We start from the raw sequence: 23,227 nt of genomic DNA, 5'->3' as shown, positions 1-23,227 counted from the left end.
CTACAAAGCCAATATTGTATGGTTGGAATTAGAGCTGATTGGAACAATTTCTGTATATTACTGATACTTAATTGATAAATCTAGAGAGATGAAACTTTTATCAACTCTAGTGTAGATTGCGCTCAGAACAAAAAGAACCATATTAAATCTAAAGCAGTCAAAATTATAATCTTCATTTCAGAGAGCTGTTGGTCACTATTTCTGCTGTCTTCTCTCTCTCTCTCTCTTTATATTTTGCTTTTCTGCTTCTTCTGAACAGAAGACCCTCAAGTAGCCTTTACTTTCATAAATGTAGCAACTGGATCAGCTACCATGCACTACTAGTCTGACTGACATTATTCCTACTCTCTTAATCTTGATATGAGATCACCGTGTCGTGCACATATGGTTGTAATGGATGTGCCTAGTATACCCTTATCAGATGGGTAGTCATGATGGGTATATTGGGCTTCGGATATTTTGCCCCAGTGTCACTTTGATGGCATTCACTGCTCTCTCACTCAATAATAATAATAATAATTATAATAATATTAATATTAATAATAATAATAATAGTCTTTTCTTTATTAGCCACTCTGAAGGGATCAAACCCAGCAAAATAAATTGTCCAGTGAATGCAACAGTAATACTCATAGGTTATAAACATCTTTCCATCAATTATCCAATTTACAAATCAGAAGTTTAAACACTGAATGAATTCAGTATATACTCACAGACTATAGTAGGAAAATATAAAAGAATGGAGATTTATTCATGATTTAATCAGCTATGTATGTTTCAGATAGAATGCCATACCTCAAAATGGTGCAATGCATCAATTATGCATATTTAATCAATCTCATATTTGTTTGATTAAAATGCTATTGGGAGAGATCAATTCAACACCATCCTATTCTTATTGAAGCTATATCACCACTGCTTATATTGTTAAACATTTTAAGGAAATGAATTGTAAATTTGGGTCAGCTCATTCCTACACCTATTTTTGCCCATTTCCTCAGTCTGATGGTTGGAAACTTTTCTTTATAAACCTATTTAGGATTCATGATAGAACTGTATGTAATTCAATATATGGTATATTCAAACACACTGGGTAGCTAGATAAAATCAAACAGCAGTACAATGAATGGATGAAGATGAACTGAATTAATGAGAAGTCTAAAGGAAAAAAATTGGAAAGCTGGTATTCATTAAGGAGAATATTCCATTACATGTTAGAAAACAACATGTTAGGAATAATTATATTCTAAATTTGGATAAGGAAGATGATGTAAGGCAATTTTAAAAAATACAAAATATGAAATAAAATCCAGGATGAAAGAGACTAAATTACATCAGAGTCTAAGGACTCTAATTAAAATTAATTGTTTATTGGATGAATCTAGTATATTATAAGTATGTTAATTGTAAGAAGAAGTATATACCTTTAGAGTTAAAAAATCAAAATTACAATTCTGTCACGGCCTGATAAATACAAATCCTAAGTAGGTCTATAAAGAATACTTCCTTGTCCCATTGACTTAGGAAATGGTCACATATAAGTTTAGGTTATGAGCTGAGCAAATTCTACTACTCACACCCTTTAATGGTACAATAATATAAGCAGTGATGGTATAGTTTTGATAAGCATAAGATGGTGTTGAATTCATCTCTCTCTGTAACACTTTAATTGATCAAATATGGGATCGATTTAATGTGCATATTTGATGTGTTGCAGCATTTTGAGGTAAGCCATTCTCCTTGAAATGTATATAGTTGATTAAATTATGAATAAATCTCCATTGCTTTGTGTTTATATATATATATATATATATATATATGAGAGAGAGACTCAGTTTGACGAAATGTACATGGGTACTTAATAATGTATATATATATATATATATATATATATATATATATCGGTTTGGCAAAAGAGACCGATAGAATAAGTACTGGGCTTACAAAGAATAAGTCCCGGGGTCGATTTGCTCGACTAAAGGCGGTGCTCCAGCATGGCCGCAGTCAAATGACTGAAACAAGTAAAAGAGTATATATATATATATATATATCACAGAGTTTATATATATACATACATGCACACACACACACACACACATACATACATATTATGAATTCATTATATTCATATTATTAATATTAATATTTATGTTCAGGACATATATATATATGTACACACACACAGACACATACATGTACACATGTGCATACACACATATATATATGCATACATGCACACATGTTTACACAAAAATTGATTTTAATTTACAATATAATATATACAACAATTAAAACAAGAAATAAAACCTGAAAAATTAATGGTTAGGTTAACTTAAATACTCTAGGAACATGTCAACCAGTTTTCAAAATGTGTTTGAATGCAACCAAATGCACTAGTAAGTATTTTTGCTTGGATATTTGGCACACTGAGAGGCACCAGTGTCTTGAGGGTATTCTTTTTTTAGGTTTGATATAATGTTTTGTTCATCATTGTTTAATGTCCATTTTCCATACTAGCATGGGTTTTTAAATTTTATAAGCAATACATCTTTTACATAGAGACAGATAGCAGGCAAAGTTGAACTCAGAATGTAAAGAGTCAGAAGAAATACTACAAAGCATCTTTTGAGACACTTTAATAATTCTGCCAGCTTGCCACCTTTAATAATGATGATGATGATGATGATAATAATAATAATAATAATAATAATAAGGAGAAGGCATAGGAGTGGCTGTGTGGTAAGTAGCTTGCTTACCAACCACATGGTTCCGGGTTCAGTCCCACTGTATGGCACCTTGGGCAAGCATCTTCTACTATAGTCTTGGGACAACCAAAGCCTTGTGAGTGGATTTGGTAGAAGAAAACTGAAAGAAGCCTGTCGTATATATGTATATGTATATATACGCAAACATATATATATATATATGTATGTGTGTGTGTATATGTTTGTGTGTCTGTGTTTGCCCCCATAACTTAGCGGTTCGACAAGAGACTGATAGAATAAGTACTAGGCTCACAAAAAATAAGTCCTGGGGTCGATTTCCTCGACTAAAGGTGGTGCTTCAGCATGGCCACAGTCAAATGACTGAAACAAGTAAAAGAGTAAAAAAGAGAAGGAGAAGGAGGATTTCAAATTTTGGCACAAGGCCAGCAATTTTAGGAGGCGTGGGTTAGTCAATTACATCAGCCCCTGTACTTGACTGGCACTTTGTTTTATCAGCCACAAAAGGATGAAAAGCAAAGTTGACTTCAACTATATTTGAACTCAGGACATAGAAGAAATACTGCAAATAATTTTTTTATGATGCTCTAATGATTCAGCCAGCTGGCATTACTACTACTACTACTACTACTACTACTACTACTACTACCACTATCACCACCACCACTACCACTAGTACTAGTAGTAGTAGTAGTTGTAGTAGTTATAGTAGTAGTAGTAGTAGTAGTAAAACAGTATCTGATTCTGTTTTTATTCTCACTTAGTAAAAAATTATTTTTGTTGTAATATTTCTTAATTGGTTCTATTGATTTTCTTGAAAATTTGAACTTTATGATCTTGCTACTTTTAACTTCCATCATCTCCATTAGCAGAGCTTAGGAAGCTTTTCAAAGATACGACTAAATCCTTTGACTAGCATTGATTGTATTTTATAATGATGAAAAAATATGAAATACCTTTTTTCCTTCATTTTTTTAAAAATAATATTTGATAAAAACATGAAATTTTAATAGAAAAAAAATCAAATGTTATTATTTAAAACAATTCTGTTTGATATATTCTTTAAAATATTCATGATTTACAACTGAATGTTATTTTGGGAGCATGTCATTAACACACTAGATGTCAGGTGCTGGAATACTATAGCATTCAAGTTTAGCTTTTCCCTTATATTAACAATCATATTCTGTGTCATTTAGTCACCTTTTGTATCATCTCTGCGGGACTTTCATGATTCTATTTATTTATGCTATCCCTCTCCTCACTCACCTCATCAGTTTTGTATCTGGCACACACCACCACTATTTTATTTATCTTTCCAGTTTTACCTTGGTTACTTCCACCCACTTGTCTATACTATAAGTAACAGCAAAAAACCTGTTCTGTGCTGGCCCCTTCTCTCATACATTAAACTCCTCATTTCCTAGCAAAGAGCTGGCTCACTCTCTAATATAGCCCCACTCAGTTAAAGGGGATCTTAGATGTGTGAGCTGCACAAAGACTTCGGTTGTGCCGGTGCCATTAAAAAAAAACACCCAATACATGCTGTAAAGTGATGGGTGTTAGGAAAGACATCCAGCCACATAAACCAAATGTCTGTCAAAGCAGACATTGGAGCATGATACAGTCCTTGGATCTGTCAGATCCTGTCAAACCATCCATCTCATAACAGCATGAAAGATGGATGTTAAAAGATGAAGATGTGGAGTTTGGAGGGGAGGAAAGGATGATGGTGTTGATAATGTACTGTTATACTTTACATTGAAGACAGACTAAGTGTTTCCAATATTTTGGTTTTTACTACTCTATGATTATAGGTCATTGACTCAAGTGTCTATGTTGCTACTATATATTTTATTGGTCTCTGGCCTTTGCCAATGACATTACACAATTGGCAGAAACTAGAGTTAGGCTGAAAGAACTAACTACCAACATCAAAAAACAAGCAGGAATTAACTGAAAACACTGGGGAGATGAAGATTAATGCTTCTATCCAGCCTTCCATCTTTATTGGACAATAGATTGTGGAAAAATGTAAACATTTTCTCCTACCTGGTAGTGTGATCAATAATGACAGAAACAATAAAAAACATATGAAGTGCGGAATATATTAAGTGTTGGGCTAAATCTGGGTAACAACATGCATCAGTACTGACATGGTTTGGTAAGTCATGCCAATGGTTCTGATTGGCAGTGAAATATGGAAAATGTCAATAAAAATTAACAGGAAGCTGGATATATTCCACCAACAATGTCATCTGAAAAAATAGAATTATAAGTGATAGGCTCCTTCTGTGAAGCAAATCACAGCCATTGAAAAACATCATGGTATTATGTCAAATTCACATGGATGATCACATTTTGTACCACCTTCTAGCCACTTGGCATGCAAAGGCTGCAGTGACATAGATACTGAAAGAAATAAAATGGAAAAAGGTCCAGTCCAAGAACACTAGGCATCAGACATTCCAGGATGGTTTCAAATGCACAGGTCCTGACTGGACAGGGACACAATAAAGTATGCTAAATCAACCATACTGGAGGAAGCTTGTTGTCTTATGCACCTAACTACTTTGCAGGATCTAAGTTTAAGTCAGATTGAATTGATTGTATAGCTAAACCAAAACACCTACGAAGTCATCTCAGAACACTAATATAACAAATTTGATATGGTAGAGGATTTAGTCTATTTCTTTATTATTTTCATCATTTCCTACTACTTGAAATTCTTCTAAAACAATAGAACTTTGTTACATTGACACATGATCATACATTTGGAGTGGTGGGCAGAGTCAGAATCTATTGAATCAATGCACATATATGACAGGAACATATTTTACCAATGTCTGACAGAAGAAAGAACACATTTGTAATGTTTCTTAAAATATTTCTTGGGGATTATATATTGGACTGATATCCCATTCCCCACTAAAGGCCTCTGGATTTGAGTTTAAGATCACAAGCTAATGAAACAGTTGTCAGTGGTACTGACTATTCTGACTATTGTTTATAACTGAACTTTTCCATGGTTTGTGTACTATAGATACCATGGAGAGGCTAAATCACTAAGTGAAAGGGATTTGGGCCAGAGATACAAATAATAGCTCTTTTTCCATGGTGTATATATTCTAGGTACCATGGAGAAATTGTGTGCTATGCTTCACATGAAGAAAACCAGACACTGGGTTATTGAATGGAAGGGATTTGGGCTAGTGATAAATATGTCAACCCTTTGGCTGATTAATTGGCATTCTTTTTACTTGCCTTGCCATATTCCTATAATAATAAGTTTGAAAACAGCAATTAAATGGTTAAACAGAATTTCTAATGAAATTAATATTGGAAAGAACTTTAAAATGTCACAGACAACAATCTGTTAAATTTTTTTTGTTATTGCTTTTAATTTTTTAAAGTTTTGATGGATATTAATAATTTTTTTAAAATATTTTTATACTCTCCAAGATGCAAAACTTAACTGAGATAAAACAGAGAAAACATCAAATCAAGATAATTTAATAAAACTTAGTGTTTATGAAAAAAATATATCAACATGAAAATTAAAATTTTAATAGATCAATAATTAGTGTTCAGATATATAAAATACGACAAAACTTTTGTTTTCATTTTTATTTTTGAAGGCTAAAGATAAAATGAGTATTTTCTATTTTAAAATGGCTAATTTAGATAAATCATATTTACCTTCAAACAGTTTGAGTTTCAGATGCTTAAAGTAGGGGGTAAGCCAGTGATGGAAATGGAGCAGGTGTACAGAGGGGAACAGTGTTCTCTTTCTTTTCAATTAATGAGAGCTTATAGAGTCTAACTCCCATCCCTCCATCCTATCCTCAGTTTCATAGACCTTAGCATAACCCTAGTTCCTAAAATACATTACCATCATTAGGATAAGCAAAGAGAACAGATAAATTTTGGAAACATGGTATATAATAACAGACAAATATATATAACAGGTTTAGATTACAGATAGATTTATATAACAGATTTTGGAAGTATGATATATAATAACAGATAGATTTATATAACAGATAGATCTGTATGAAAGAAGAAGAAAAAGAAGAAGATTTATATAATAGATAGATTTTTATAATAGAGAGATCTTGGAAGCATGTATATAATAAGATAGATTTTGGAAGCATGGTATTCAATTAATAAGAACAGATTTGAAACAGGATGCTGTAAATGTATCATTTGGGAGTAAAAGGTATCATTTGAAAAAGTGAAAGAAAAAAAAAAACAATAATTTGGTGGATCTCATTGGCAATCATGAAAACCAGCGGATGTCAGCTGGTTGATTTCTACTTCTGGGCAGCAGATGATAAGGAATACATGTGCAAACATTTTGTATGCTACTGTGAACCCATGGGAAATGGATCTTTGAATATACTTTCAACCTTATCTTCTTTCTGGACTAAACTCAGATCAGGATAAACAATTACAGGAGGACTAGTTTACTATAATATTATATCAACCTTTTATTAATGACACATAGCTGAGAAAGATGAAGGAAATAATATTGTTATATTGATATCATGCTGTTTATTTTGATTTCCGGGTATTTTGTAATATTTATGAACAGATAAAAGATAATGCAGACATTCACAGACTGGTCAAATGGTGAGGGGAAGACAGCAAAGAGGAAGGGAGAAAAAATTCTCCTTCAATTCTAATGTTATTTTTAGGAGCAAGAAATCTGCTCATGACAGATTATATTGTTATTATTAAGGAAGAGACTGCATATCTGATACTTTCTAGCCATCATTATTGTTATTAAGGAATATAACACCCTATTGCTGTCAGTCTTCTCATAGTTCCGAGTTAGTGATAATCTTCACTTTGTACTGAAACTAATATTGTTCTAGTTTGACTAACATTCACCTGATTGAAAGGTATTCCAATCTGAAGTACACAGAAGCCTCTTAGATGTTTACATATGGCTGCTCCTAACTTATTTTTAACCATTTAAACAAACATATTTTCTTGCATTTTACAATAGCAGCTGATATTATACTATCTGAGTAGTAACATTTCTAAATTGGGAAACCCATACATATTTACTTCTTCAAATACTCCATATTTTAGTTATAACTTAATTTCTCTAAAAGAGAGAGAATAATTCTGTTTTTAAATCAGCTTCGTCATGACATAGAAATTCATAAGACTTTCTGATAGTATCAGATATAAAATAAGAACTAAATTTCTAAATATTTTTTTTATAGCTCTTTATCATATTATTCCTTAAACAGTTTAAGTAAATATCTAATTGACCACACCAACTGTAAATTGATCTCTCAGGGTGGTCTAAACACTAACTGTAATCATGAAATCTTTCACCAGCACTAACAGCAACAACAATATTTTGACTGAGCAAGCTGTCAGTGAGTGCAAAAAGAGAAAAATGCTAACTTGGTATTCATAAATCAACGGAACACCCAAAAGTGCTTTAATTTCAACTGATCTGACACTATTGAATATACTAACTTTTATTTATACTTATACATATTAAGATATATTCATACACATGCGCATGTGCATGCACACACACACACATATTAGTTTTATGTCTGAGAAATCTTTTAAAACTATTACTTGCCAATAAATTTCCCACTTTCTTCAGTTTACCATTCCTCCTCACCACCCGCTTTATCTCTGCTTCTAGATTCACCTTAATTACACTCATTCACCCTTATATAATGTGTATCTCCTATACAGCATCAAACCTGTTCATCTCCCCTCTGTCATACTTTGACCTCTTAGCACTAGCATAAATTCACCTTCTTCTCTCCTATATTCCTACTCTATAGTCTTGTGAGTTACATAGTGACACTACTTGTGTGGGTACCCACCCACTAAAAAAACACTCAGTGCACTCTGTAAAATGGTTGGCATTATGAAGGGCATCCAACCATAGAAACCATGCCAAAGTAGACATTGGAGCATAACACAGTCCTTTGACCCATTGAATACTGCCAAACCAACCCATCCAAGCCAGCATGATGATATTTCTATCAATAACTAAATTCATTTAATCTCAATCTTCATAAGTAGATTTAATCAAAATCTTTATTAATAGCAGCTGAAAGGGATTGGTTACGTCTGCAATATAAAATTTTTTTGTGTCTTCTTCTTCCATCATTTCATTTGAGAAACTTAATAAAAGGTTTATGCATTGATGTCTCTAACAGGTCTCAGCTCTAGCCAACAGAACATTCACTCAACATCAACATATCATCTCAACAGAAAGTAATGGAAGTTTGTTACTTTGTTTCTTCCTTCTTTCATCTTATGCCTATTTTTTAATGCTAGCAAGGGTTAGATGAATAAATTATTGAGTTATTGAGACATTGTTTTACTGTGAAAAATTTCAGATTTTTGCATGGTCCAAGTTTTCAGCTATAGACTGAACACCAACAATTATTATCGATATTTGGGTTGAAAAAAAGGAATTCCTACCTATACTGCTAATAGGTTACAACACTGGGCTACAATACTATTAAACTACAACTTCAAGATGGAGTATATACCATCCAAGAAATTAGGCCATGCTGATTGATTATCAAGATCGATTTCAAAAACTACAGAACCATTCAAAGATACTGTGAGTGCGGCTTTGCAAGCGGAAAATGAAATTAAAAATGTTTTGTGTAACACTATTTGTGAACTGCCAGTTATGTTACCAGACATAAAATCAAATTCAGAGAATGATAAATTCATTATAAAAATGAAAGAAACACTGAAGGCTAAAGAAAACAAAAATATGTGCAACACAAATGCAAATCATTTCTCACTGTGTGACAATGTGTTGAGATATGCACAAAGAATCATAGTGCCAGCTGCATTACAAAAGCATTTATTAAAGGAATTTCATATTGGTCATCCAGGGAATTTGAGAATGAAATCACTAATGAGAAGCTACATATATTGGCCTACAGTGGACTGTGATATTGAAGAGTCAGTGAAATCCTGCAGATGTTGTGCCCTTGCAGCCAAGTCACCACCAGTAAAATTCCAACTGTGGCCTAAAACTGACAGTCCATGGACCAAACTTCATATAGATTTTACTAGACCAGTAAATGGTGCATATTATCTGATTGTAGTAGATAGTTATACTAAGCGCCCAGAAATATGTAGATGTATGAAACTAACATCAATGGTAACAACAGAATTTTTTCATGAACTCTTTGCAAGATATGGTGTCCCAGACACCATAGTATCCAATGACGATATGCAGTTTATGGTGTATGAGTTTAAAAATATTTTGCAAAATGTACTCAATTGAACACATTTCTATTCCACCATATCACCCAAGATCAAACAGATAAAGGGAACGGTTTGTGGATACATTTAAAAGAGCATGAAAGAAATCAAGAAACGAGCTAGTCGATGATGCAGCATTAACACAGTTCTTGAAGGTTTATAGGATAACACCAAACCCAAATACTTGTTCAGGCAAGTACCTGTGGAACTAATGTTTGCTTGAAAAATAAAGCCGATTTTTGATAAGCTGTTACCAGTAAGAAAAACAAATAGGAAAAACACTAAAAATACAGCAAAGTATTTTAATATCAGTGACAAGGTGTTTTTCAAAATATATAAAAATGGAAGGGAAGGTTGGAAAGATGGAATAGTACCAAAACAAATAAGCAAAATGATATATAAGCGGCGAAAATTGGGAACACAAAAGAGTGGACTAGCTGAACTCTTATAAAGAATAGTGTATTGGTTGAGACAAGAGAAGCCATAGTGGTCATTCAGAGTTCATGGAAGTTGTAGGAAGTCATTGAGATTGTTGACAGTTTGTACTTATTGGAGTATCGTGTTTAGTAGAGTAATTTGAAGTACGTGGTGTGAAGACAGTTGTGTCCATCACCACTTCATGGAATCTGCATATCCAATGTATAAATGGATATAAAATTCTATATATCAATAATTATATATTGACAGTGAGATTCTGAAATTCGAAAAGATTTTGCTAACAAAGTATTTATATCATATCTTGTAACATTTTTATTCTTGTTGTAAGAATGGTTAATTTGATCCTTATATTTATCATCAGGATGTTGCTCTTATGAAAGAAGTTATGGGCCTCTTAATATTCTTTTTATGCTAGTTTCAGTCATTGGACACATAATTTATCAATCTCTGTTTGTTAAACCTCCATGTTGTTGGACAAGACTAGCACATAAATGTGTCATCACCTCCTCAAACCATTGCTATGACTCTTTCCAGAGTGGGGAGGATTCTTTAATAACATTAGAAAACATCCAATTTTTAAATAAGAAGAGTAAATCTTTGCCCTGTCAGCCAACCAACCAAAGTTTAAGATACATAATTTAGGTAACCTTAGTGAAAAAATTTGTTTACAACTCAACCTTTCTTACAAAACCCTTCAGAGATTGACTGCTCCACATAGACCATGGATATTGATGGGTGTAATGATTCTATATGATATTGGATTGGTTACAAAATTAGAGTTTGACTCTGAAAATGATATTACTCTTTTAATGTGCCTACTTGTTTGCATCTGTGATTGGTAGAAGGTAAACATGCATGTCTACTTGTGTCTTCCATTAGCTAATTGTATATTTCTTTTGCTTTAAGACAGTTCAACAAAATACTTCATGTAGTTAACCTTCAAAGACCACAAAGGTATATTTCTTGTTGATATTTGTCTTTTTCATTTCACTCAGAATTAACTATGAAGATTATTGAGTTGTTGAAAGTGTCTCATGAGAGCCATAGAATTTTGAAAGCAGTTATTATAGAATCTTAGTGATCCATGAATTGCATCTGAAACATGATATTCTTCTAGTATTTATGCTACTTCTAATAGCTTCTAGATAATATATTTTCTCTGGGTTTGTCAGATTTAATGATGTTTAATGGTTTCTTATATCCCACATGTAAAAGAGTTTGCTGTATTCAATTTTAATTCAACTATTTATTGCAAATTGCTGCATTAGACTTATGAACTTGTAGAACTTTTGAAGTATGACAATTTAATTTAAATTGCTTTTGTTATCTGGCCTAAACTAGAAACAAAGCTGAGCAAACTTAGAACATTCTAAATCTGTTCCAGACTTTACATAAACAGCTAATGCTTGCCACAGTATATTTCAGTCATATTTGTTGTGGTTGTTCTAATTTGTTTTAAATATCCACTTGCTCTTTCACTTTCTTACTCTCATCTTACTCTCTGATATAAAACTTTTCAATGAAATATTATCTTGACTTTGGACTTCTTGAACAAGTTTAATGACAAAAGGCAGTGCCTGTTAACTTTGTAGGCTGTCCAAGACTTTGGTAGATGTTTAATTTGATCTGTTGATGGCTGATTTCTCAAAAGTAAAAAACAAGCAAAAAGCGAATTCCAGAGATTATCACTTCTGGGAAAGAATGTTAGGGCAAAATATTTAGCATGGTAGCTAGGAGGTGAGAATTGTAGGAGTGATAAGGAAGGAGAAATAAGGGAGTTAAGTGGGCTTGGGCAAAGAAGATTAGCAACTAATTCAGTAAATTCATTATTGGTAATTCTAGTAAGATAAATGTATATCTATGGGGTAAATGTATATCTACTTTAATATAAAAACCAAAAAATACACTCAGAGAAAAACAACAAATAAAAACATTGCAAATATGAATACAATATTAATGTAATTATGCTGTGAAGAGAAGGAAGAGATACCAAAGATTTGGACAGGTGTCCTTTGTCAAAATAGAAGAGAAATGAAGAATATGAAAGGAAAAATAAAAGTGGAATGGTACAAGAGAAATTAGTATAGTTAATGGTTTCCTGCAGAGAAGAGCAACTCTGTTAAGAGACATAAGTAATGGGAAGCATGTGTGCATAAGAAAGAGAATAAGGAACCAAGTGTGATACAATGATTGTGTGTGAAGATCTGTGTATGTATAATAGTGGGGAATAATTGTGAGGATGTTATGATTCAGGTGGGATAATGTGTAGGTCATGTGAATAAAGTTTCATAGAGTGTGGATAGGAGGTGAAGTATGTGCAGGAATGTATTGGCAGAAAAGGAAGGTGTTAAGTACATGGGCTGGCAGTTGTTAGCGGGTGAGAAGTTACTTTGGTTGCCAAAGTATTGTACATGTCAGGTAAAGAGAACTACAGTATTGTACAAGTTAGGTAATGGGTCATCATAGTATTGTACAACTCAGGTAATGGATTACTATAGTATTGTACAGGCTTACAAAGTGAAAGATGTTGGTAGGAGTAGCCTGAAGTACTGAAGAGCCACAGGTTCAATGGATCAGATGTTCAATAAATATTCCATAAAATGACAGGCTAGCTTCTGACTGATTTCTCTTATATACAGTATGCCACAGGGGTCATATTTTTGAGATGCATATGAAGCAGTCTATATCATGAAAAAATGAACAAGGGTCATGTAGGGCTATGATATCCTGGACAAAAGGACATGTTGCAGTGGTAGTGGGAGCAGGCTGAGAAATTACAATGCATATGGTGAGGGATGAACAAACTGAGAGTAGATGCCATGCCATTATAGAGAAAAGAGAAGAGATAGCTTATCCGTTAGTTAAAACTTGTAGTATTTGGTTGGAGCCAGTTGTTCAGTTGAAGCCTTGGATGTTTGTGTGTGTAGCAATAACGCCATGCCAGATATATGAGAAGTACTCCAAAATGTGTCTTAATTGAATTTTGTAGAAGTTAAAGTATTAAATGTCTGCAATTAGAAACAAAAGGAGCAGCAAATGTGGAGTCTTTCACAGCAGATGTTCAGTTACTAAAGTCACTGTTTGAAGGGAAGTGCACAGGAAGATTGTCTTGTTAGTTCATGCTGTATGATGTTTTCTTGATGCATAGCTTTGCATTAATGCCTCCAATCTAATTAGGCTTAATGATTTGACAACAGAAATGATAATATTCTACCAGAAGTCTTTCCCAACCACTTTAAAGATTCATGGCTGTTGTAACTCTGGTAAAATCTAAGTATATTATTCATTCTAAAAACATATATTCAAATCCATTTCAATAGTAGATACATTGAGGAAAACAAGATTTTGTCAAGTTTTATAGTATCTAGTTTGGTGTCATGAGTTTTGAAATGTAAATATAGCCAGAATCAATTTATTTTTTATCCCTCAAGAACTTGCAAAAACAAATTATTGGTAATATTCTATGATGAATTCAATTACCAGTGTCAACTAATATAATTGGTTGTGCCTCACCAACTACCTCTGTTTGTTTATCTCCCAAATAGAGATAATTCAGAGCTTGCTGAATTTTACACCTTGTGACATATGTTAGGTAAGATGTAATTTAGTTATCTATCAACTTATTTAGTTGATAATTCAATAGTATTAGCATTATTGATAATGTATGTCATCACAAATATATGAATATGAGTTTCGTTTTATATAATTTCAGTTTAATTTAATAAATATTTTTATTTTTAAAAAATTAGTTTCATTTCCTTATTTTTATGCAAAATTATAACTATCATACAAATACAATATTACTTGATACTACTCACCTAAGCAAAAACACGTCTCTGAGTATTATCTGTCATATGATGGATGAGTAACACTCTAGTCTCAATAAATTTGTAGATGCTGTTATCTATAACCCAGGTAAATTCTAACTAATCATAGACCCTCATTTCCAGCACATGTGTTTAATCTTCCTTTAGGTTTTTAACAGCTCTGTACTGGTAGTTTGTCCATTCTTTCTTTTTTGGCCTCACTAGATTAAATATTTGCTAATTATATATTTAGAATGCTGCCATTTATCTTATATTCAATAAACTGAGGCCTGATATCACTATTGAAATTTGATTGGTTCAATATTGATCAAAAGATAATATTTAAAACTCTTAACTCTAGTGGTAACCTATAAATCTCTTTGTAACATCACTTCCTACAAAAGTTGCATCATCCCTACTAATTTATTTCCTACAGATGTGGTAACAGAGACATTTTTCATGGTTAAAGTGATTGGAATGTCACTGGCCTTTCAATGGTTCTGTTTATATCTTACTGGAACTTATTTTATTAACACTGCAACAGGAATGAAAGGCAAAATCAAGCTTGGCTACATTTTACTCAGAGCATTGAAGTAATCTGCTAGATTCAATAAAATATTCTATTGCCTTCGCCTTCTCAAAGAAAGATATACATACAAAAGATATACATACAAAAATACATGTACATACATATATACATACATACATACATACATACATACATACATACATGATAATGATGATACATACATACAAACATACATACACACACACACACACACACACACACACACACTGCTGCTGCTAATCATGTGTAATGTCTTCCACAGAAATATGACAATCTATATTTTCAGTTGCATCTTGGAACTCCAAGGGCTACACTGTCTCTTTTGTTTATTAGATATTTCATTGCAATCTTCTGTTCTTGGATTGCAAATGCATAGCCTTTATAGTGTGATGTGATGTAGTGGTCACAAGACCAAGAGAGGCTGTGCTTCATGTTTGATAATACTATCTTCTTCAAGTCTTCAAGAAACATACCCAAACACAGTCTTTTTCTTTTTTTCTTTTTTTTTTTTTGGCGTGCTGAGCAATACTAATGACTAGTTGTTAGAACTCAGTATACTTAAGCTTTAGATGTTTACATAACTACTGTTCTTGTGTCATTAACTGATATTATTATGCTGTCTCCCTTGCTCTCTCTCTCTACATAAATAAGTGGATATGTGTGTCTATGTATGTGTGTGCATGCATGTGAGTGTGTGTGTGCATGTGTATGCGTGTGTGTATGTATGTGCGTGTGCACGCGCGCGCGTGTGTGTGTGTGTGTGTGTGTGTGTGTGTGTGTATGTGTGTTTAACAGATGTCTTTCAAAGGCCTGTAATCTGCATGCTTATAGAGCTGATCAATCAATATATTGTTAAATTATGATTGCCACATCTCTGTAGATGCAGTAGAATTTTCAGTGACCAGGTGAATGTAGTGATGTGAAATTTTTAACACTTCAAAGTTAAAAGACACTCTCAAGAAAGAATAATTGAAAGTGAATACAACAGTTTTTTACATGCTTATGCAAGTTTTTTTAATTAATTTTCTGTGTTATAATTACTTCATTTTCAGTACTCCATTTCAGATTAATTCATTTGCCAAACAGTTATATGTATGCATGTGTATATGTGTGTGTATGTGTGTGTATGTATGTATATATACAAGTGAGTAGACAAATGAAAGAAGGGCACTCAACACATTTATTGGGAGTTACATGCATAGATCAAAACAGTTTGATTCAGAATCCTTGGTACTCTGAGTTTTAAATGCATGGCTAGTCTTCAGCCATTGAACTCTGAATACATACATACATACATACATATATATATAATATATATATATATATATATATATATATATATATATATATATATATATATATATATACCTGTTATCTTTTACTTGTTTCAGTCATTTTGACTGCAGCCATACAGGAGCACTGCCTTGAAGGGTTTTTTAGTCAAACAAATCAAATCCAGGACTTGTGGGTGGTGGTGCTAAATTCTGCTTTAAGCATGCCATGTAACCCCTTATAAATAAGAGCAAGAGAGACAGCATAATAATATCAATTAATGAATGACACAAGAATAGGAGTTATGCAAATTGTGTTATGAATACACAACATCTAAGAGAATGCAAAGAAAATACAACAGTGATTAACATATTCATTCATGTTCAGATCTACCAGTACATGTTAAGAATGAATATGTACATCATTCTATTCTAAACACTAACATCATTTAAGTATGTGAACCAATCTCATCAAACCCAGCATCACTTAAATAACACTGCTTTATTATTTTTATTTTAAGAAGCCGTTTTCATATTTTTATATTCTTAGGTGCACATGTAACTGTGTGGTTAAGAAGTTTGGTTCCCAACCACATGGTTTTGGGTTCAGTCCCACTGCATAGCACCTTGGGCAAGTGGTTTTACTATAGCCTTGGGTTAGCCAAATCCTTGAGAGTGGATTTAGCAGAGGGAAACTGAAAGAAGCCCAATGTACATGTTTATGTATATGAGTGTATGTATGTGTGTGTATCTGTGCATGCATGTGTGTGTGTATGTGTGTGTGTGAGTGAATGTGTCTGTGTGCGTGTTTGTGTTTCCTTGTCTTGACATCATAGTTGCAAACAAGAACCCTGGCACACAAAATGTTCTTCATTTTCAATCAGCTGTGAAAACATGTCCAGTCATGAAGAAACATTATCTTATTAGGAAATATGTGGGGGTTTGTGATAGGAGGGGTGTCTGATTGCGGAAATGTGCCTCAACAAATTCCATCTGACTTATGTGAACATGGAAAGGTGATCGTGAAACTGATAATGGGGATGATGATGATGATGATGATGATGATGATGGTGATGGTGACAGAATTATTTTATTTTGTTTTTACAGCAGAAGGAGACACCTTTGTTTTACTCCTCATACCATGGTCACTTAGGAATATGTAAACTTCTTGTTGTAAATGGTGCTGAGATCAACAGGCGTGACAAAGACAAAGCGTGAGTACCTTTCATTTCCAATTACTTCATATTCTGGTTATTATTACTTATTATTAATTATTATTAATTATTATTATTACTTATTAATAGTTGATAAACTAGGTGTATCATTTTCTTATTCAACTTTTCTTTTCTGGTTCATGCAATACATTTAAATAAACTGAGCCACTAAACAGATACCAGCATTCAACCTTTCTGATGTTTCTTTAAACCTCAGGCTATTTGAAGACCAACATTTGTTTTGTGATATTTAGATGTAGAAAACCCAAAGCATCATATGATTTTATTAACAAGATAACTTCCACTCCCACGTTGGTCTGAAAATAAAAATCATCTCCTTTATAGGGAGTGTATTTTGTAATAGTTAAACAAATGCCATCTGCTGATGGAAATGTTTAGGTCATCACTGGTACTGAATAATAAAAGTTTATACATGTTTTCTGCTTATCTAACTGCACATAATCTGAATCTGTCAGTCATTTCTGTATTACTGTTATTGTAAACATCATATTCAAATTACTGTTTCCATATTTGTTGTACACATATTTTATGCAAGCTGTGTGTGCATGTTATGTGAAACTGAGATAAGAAAATAGTTAAGCTTCAAAGCGATTGATTGATATTTAATGAGATGACTATTCCTGTATGATCTAGTGCGATTAAAAGTTGATGCCTGCAGTAAGGAAGGTGGAGACTATGCAGATATTTGGGTCTGATCATAAAACATTGAACCTTACAAGTAAGATTATATGAGTTATGATAGATGTAGTGTTGCTGTGTTGCAAATTCATGCCAGTATAGAAGCTTGTACCTCTTCCTTTCAATGTCATTTTTTATATTCTTTGTTTCTCCTTTTCTTAATCACACAGTCATGGCTCTGATCACTATGCTACCATTGGTTTCACCTAGGTGTAATTCTGACCAGTTATATGCCATAACTAGTAATATATTACTTGATGATATATAAAAATATAACCACGTTATTGCTTATATTGAGTGTGCTTTTTATATTTAGACTCTTGACACCTGGCACAAAACCACATCTCTCTCTACTACAAACACACTCAGTTGAGTGTCTTTCCTTAGTCTTGCATTTTACTTAGTGACTTTACTGGTACCAGTGTCATAAAAAAAGCAACCATTACACTCTGTAAAGTTGGCATTAGGAAGGCATCCAGCTATAAAAAATTATACCAAAACTAACATTGGAGGTCAATGCAGTTCTCTAGTTCATTGGATCCCATCAAACCTTCCAACCAGCATGGACGGATCATTAAATGATGATAATATATAAATTGTCAGCATTGGCTCTATCTCATATCCGAGTATTCTTCTTTACTGAACATTTTCTTTATAGTGATGCCATCAATGACTCTGTAGACCAATTCTTGCATAGAAGAGTCAATGGCATTGACTGCATGGCAATGTTGATGGAGGACGAGGTTGATTTTGTTGAACCTTTTTCTCCTATCATTTGATCCCTTCCTTTTCTATTCAGGCAGCTTTGAAGTTTTTGGTTCTGATGGTGATGGAACATTGCCACTTTGTACAGTCTCAGAGTTGTGTTTCAAACAATTTAGGCTCAATTCCAATGGCTTTGAGTGCTGCTTTGAATTGATCCTTGTATCTTTGAGGAGACCAACCCTGTGATCTGAAGTGAGCTCACTGAATAAAACTTAACATGCGAACCTTGACTCTTCCATTCTTGCTACATGTCCTGACCATTGAAAATAGCGTTTCATGATCAACAATTCGATACTCTGACTGTTAGCTCTTTCTAGGACTTTATTGTTGGTCACACAGTGTTCCCATTTGATACTGAAGATTGAACAAAGCTCTTATTGGAGAAAGTGATCTAATTTTTGAATGTCACAACGATATACAGTCCAGGTTTCACAGCCATATAGCAAGGTTGAAATAACAACAGCTTAATAAATCATAATTTTCATTCTTAAGATCTACATTATTGTTCTAAAACCCCCATGTGCAGCTCCAATTCTGTGTTCCACATCCTTTTCTTAGGTGAACTTGTTTGCTAAAAGGTTGCCTAGATATAGAAAATGCTCTACTTTTTCGAGAGTTGTATCAGAGATGGTAACATCAAAATCTGGCACGATGGCATTTAGGGCTTATTGTGCAAAGATCTTGATTGTCTTGATGTTTACTGTAAGGCCAAAGTGGTGGTAGGCCATAGCAAAGTTGTTCACAGACCGTTGGAGTTCTTTTGAATGACAGAGGGCAGCAATGTTATATGCATATTGCAGTTCTGAGATGTGTTGCATGTGTGTTAAGATCGAAGTCTACTAAGATTGAAAAGTCCTCCATTGTATCAATATCTGAAAGGGATGTTATCTGGACCTGGAGACTTCTTTGATCTCATTTGCTTCATAGCTTGCTTGAATTCATGAAAAGTAAGTCTCCTGTTCATCCACAGTAGAGAAGAATGATTTGCAACATATATATATATATATATATATATATATATATATATATGCAGAGTAAAAGACAGACTCAGAGTAAAAGGCAGACTCAGAGTAAAAGGCAAACTGTATGATGCATGTGTACGGACAGCCATGCTACATGGCAGTGAAACATGGGCCGTGACTGCTGAGGACATGTGTAAGCTCACGAGGAATGAAACCAGTATGCTCCGATGGATGTGTAATGTCAGTGTACATACTCGACAGAGTGTAAGTACCTTGAGAGAAATGTTGGACCTAAGAAGTATCAGCTGTGGTGTGCAAGAGAGACGATTGTGCAGGTATGGTCATGTGGCGAGAATGGATGAAGATAGGTGTGTGAAAAAGTGCCAATCCCTAGCAGTTGAGGGAACCCGTGGAAGAGGTAGACCCAGGAAAACCTGGGACGAGGTGGTGAAGCACGACCTTCGAACTTTAGGCCTAACCAAGGCAATGACTAGCGACCGAGACCTTTGGAAATATACTGTGCGTGAGAAGACCCGGCAGGACAAGTGAATCCATCCCAGCCAGCCCACTTATGCATGCCTTTCCTCCCTTAGACACACAAAGACCTGTTGAGGCAAGCGAAGTCGAAATCGAACCTCATCCGACAACAGGCACCCATGCCAACCTCCCTTCATTGGACACTAAACTCTGCTTGTGAAGACCTGTTGGGGCAAGTGAAATCGGAATCGAAATTGAACCAATCCTATGACTGGCACTCGGCAGTGCCAGGGCCACTGGACTGACTCCTGTGCAGGTGGCAAGTAAAGAAACACTGTTTCAACCCTGTGCTTGAGGAGATCCATTGAGTCAAGTACACCAAAATCAAAAATCAATGGAAACTGCATTTGTGACCCCTGTGCCAGTGGCACATAAAAAGCACCATCCGAACGTGGCCGATGCCAGCGCCGCCTTGACTGGCTTCCGTGCCGGTGGCACATAAAAAGCACCAATCCAATTGTGGCTGTTGCCAGCCTCACCTGGCACCTGTGCCAGTGGCACGTAAAAAGCACACACTACACTCAAGGAGTGCTTGGCGTTAGGAAGGGCATCCAGCTGTAAAAACCCTGCCAGATCAGACTGGGGCCTGGTGCAGCCTTTTGGCTTCCCAGATCCTCAGTCGAACCGTCCAACCCATGCTAGCATGGAGAACGGACGTTAAACGATGATATGATAATGATATATATTGCTATGAATGGTTCAATCTAAGGACAGTTGGCTGCGACCTACTTTGCTGGCTTGGAGACTCAAAGTCTAGAATACAAAGTTATAGTCCTTTGTTCACGGAAGAGTGATGGCTTTTAGGGGACCTTTGGCCCTGTCAGGTGAATTAGAGTTCCAGCAGAGAGATTGGGGTGGTGACAAGGCAAACAGTGAGGATTTGGTATTCAAGGCAAGCAGTTTAGCAGCTGGATTTAGCAGTGCTAAAAGAGATGAGGTACAATATGAGACATTGGCTATTATAGCAGGAACTGAACGGTATGTGTTATTGTTGTATTGATATGTGAAGAGAAAGAAGGAAAGAGTTGTGGTATTTATGTAAAAAGAATTGTATTGATACGTGTTACAAAAAAAAAGAGAAAGAAGAAATGAGACAGTAAAAAAGAACAATGTGAACCGTGTTGATATGTGTTACAGAACTGTTAAGGCAAAAGAGAACTGTGTAAGGAACATTGAACTGTATGTGCCTTTAATGTCCTTTGAACTGTAACGTTAATGTGATTTGAAACAGAACTGTTGTCTCCGGACTGTATAATGTATTGACTTGTTGTTTAATTCGACGTGTACTCTTTAAATGCTGTTGTTATTTCATTTGATGTGTTGTTACTTGCTTGTATTTACCTGATGTATCTTTAAATGTATTTGATGTTGTAATAGTCATATAAACTAGTTGTTAAACGTAGCCAATTGCCTTCTTTGTGTCTCTCTCAATTGCCTCTGTGTCCCTTCTTGCGGCTGTTGTTGTAGTTGCTGTTGTCTCTCTCTCCTCTCCGAGTTTCCGTGGCGAACATTCGCTGATCGAACGGGCCTGTGTGAGGGATTCCGTAACAGCTTTCGTTCTTCAGAGGTCCCCCCCCCCTCGTAACAATATATATATACAATTATAAATAAGGGCAAAAGAAAAAAATTTCTAAGCCGATATGCTGAAAAATAGACTTTAGATCATCTAACCACATATAATATTTTTCACTATAAATACACAGTGTGCTGGAGTGAGGAAAATTTAATTTTCACTATTCCCGGATCAGACTGATTAATATCCACAAACACAAGGATTCTTCCTTCTTCAGCGAGAAACACGATTAGAATAAATGGAACACTTACATATACCCATGGAAAAAGCAAATGCAAAGTCATGAGTACATTTAAGTACCCCAAATATATTCAAACAGAAATTCTGTAGCAAGCCTCAGCACACGTGAAGATGATCAGGAAAAACTCACATAAAGTGGTTACCAGTCCTGAAGTGAATGGTAATAAATTTACTTCTAATATAAGGATAAAATTTTTCCAAAAGAAATTTTATCAGTGACCAGCATATCAAAATACCTTTCAAGGTGAAAAAATAAACAATTATAAGGGCAAAAGAAAAAAATTTCTATGCCAATATGCTGAAAGACAGACTTTAGATTGTCTAACCCCATATGATATTTTTTACTATTTTTGAAAAATTTTATCCTTATATTAGAAGTGTATATATAAATATATATATATATATATATATATAATATATATATATATATATAATGTGTGTGTGTGTATGTATTTATATATATATATATATATACTTATATATATATGTATGTATGTATGTATGTATGTATATATATATATATATATATATAATATATATATATATATATAGGCATAGGAGTGGCTGTGTGGTAAGTAGCTTGCTTACCACTTACCTGCGGGAGGGTGCAAAGGCGACTTTGACCCCAGTGACCGCGGGTGGAATGACTTTCCCTGACTTTTTGAAAATGACTGGCTCAAGGTATCCAGTGATACTTGAGGGTTGCCCCCCCCCCCAAGTGTCACTTGCACCTGGAGTCAGGCCACATTAAGAAGGACCGCCCCCGAGGCCATGGTAAGGTCCCGGAGTAGGGAAAGGTGAAGGTGCCCTCTGCTCTCCCATTGCAGGGAGAAACGGAGGAAGTCATTGAGGCATCGGCCTCAACAAGAAGGAAAAGAAAGGTGATCAACAATGGTTGCTTACCAACAGACGCACAGGTTGTGGGAGAGGAGGAGGAGCCCTCTGGGTGTGCTGGTGGAGGCCCCGACTCCCACAACCGTAAGAAGGAAAAAGAGAAGGAAGAGAAACTGGAGACAGTCGGCGGATGTCGCTGTGCCGCCAACCGAACCTGATGCTCCTCCGGTGGGAGGTGTGCCATCGGAGTGAGAGGCTCTGTCAGTGGGAATTATGCCACTGACAGAGCAGGCTGAGGCCCCTCCCCATGAGGAGGATGTGAAAC

The 23,227-nt window shown here is 34.6% G+C and overlaps 1 protein-coding gene across 5 annotated transcripts in view; it reads left to right on the top strand.

Annotated features, from left to right (window-relative positions):
- The window catches only part of LOC115210688 (thyroid receptor-interacting protein 11-like), a 680,082-nt gene that overhangs the window by 329,206 nt on the left and 327,649 nt on the right, over positions 1-23,227 (top strand). For all 5 annotated transcript variants that reach the window (XM_029779369.2, XM_036502228.1, XM_036502227.1 and 2 more), the window contains one exon: positions 17,186-17,292. In XM_029779369.2, the coding sequence (XP_029635229.1) occupies positions 17,186-17,292 (107 nt within the window). The remainder of the gene's footprint in view (positions 1-17,185; positions 17,293-23,227) is intronic.

Source organism: Octopus sinensis, linkage group LG4, assembly GCF_006345805.1.
Source record: "Octopus sinensis linkage group LG4, ASM634580v1, whole genome shotgun sequence".
NCBI lineage: Eukaryota > Metazoa > Mollusca > Cephalopoda > Octopoda > Octopodidae > Octopus > Octopus sinensis.
The sequence above is the reverse complement of the archived record's forward strand: the minus strand, read 5'-3'. Positions and strand labels throughout refer to the sequence as shown.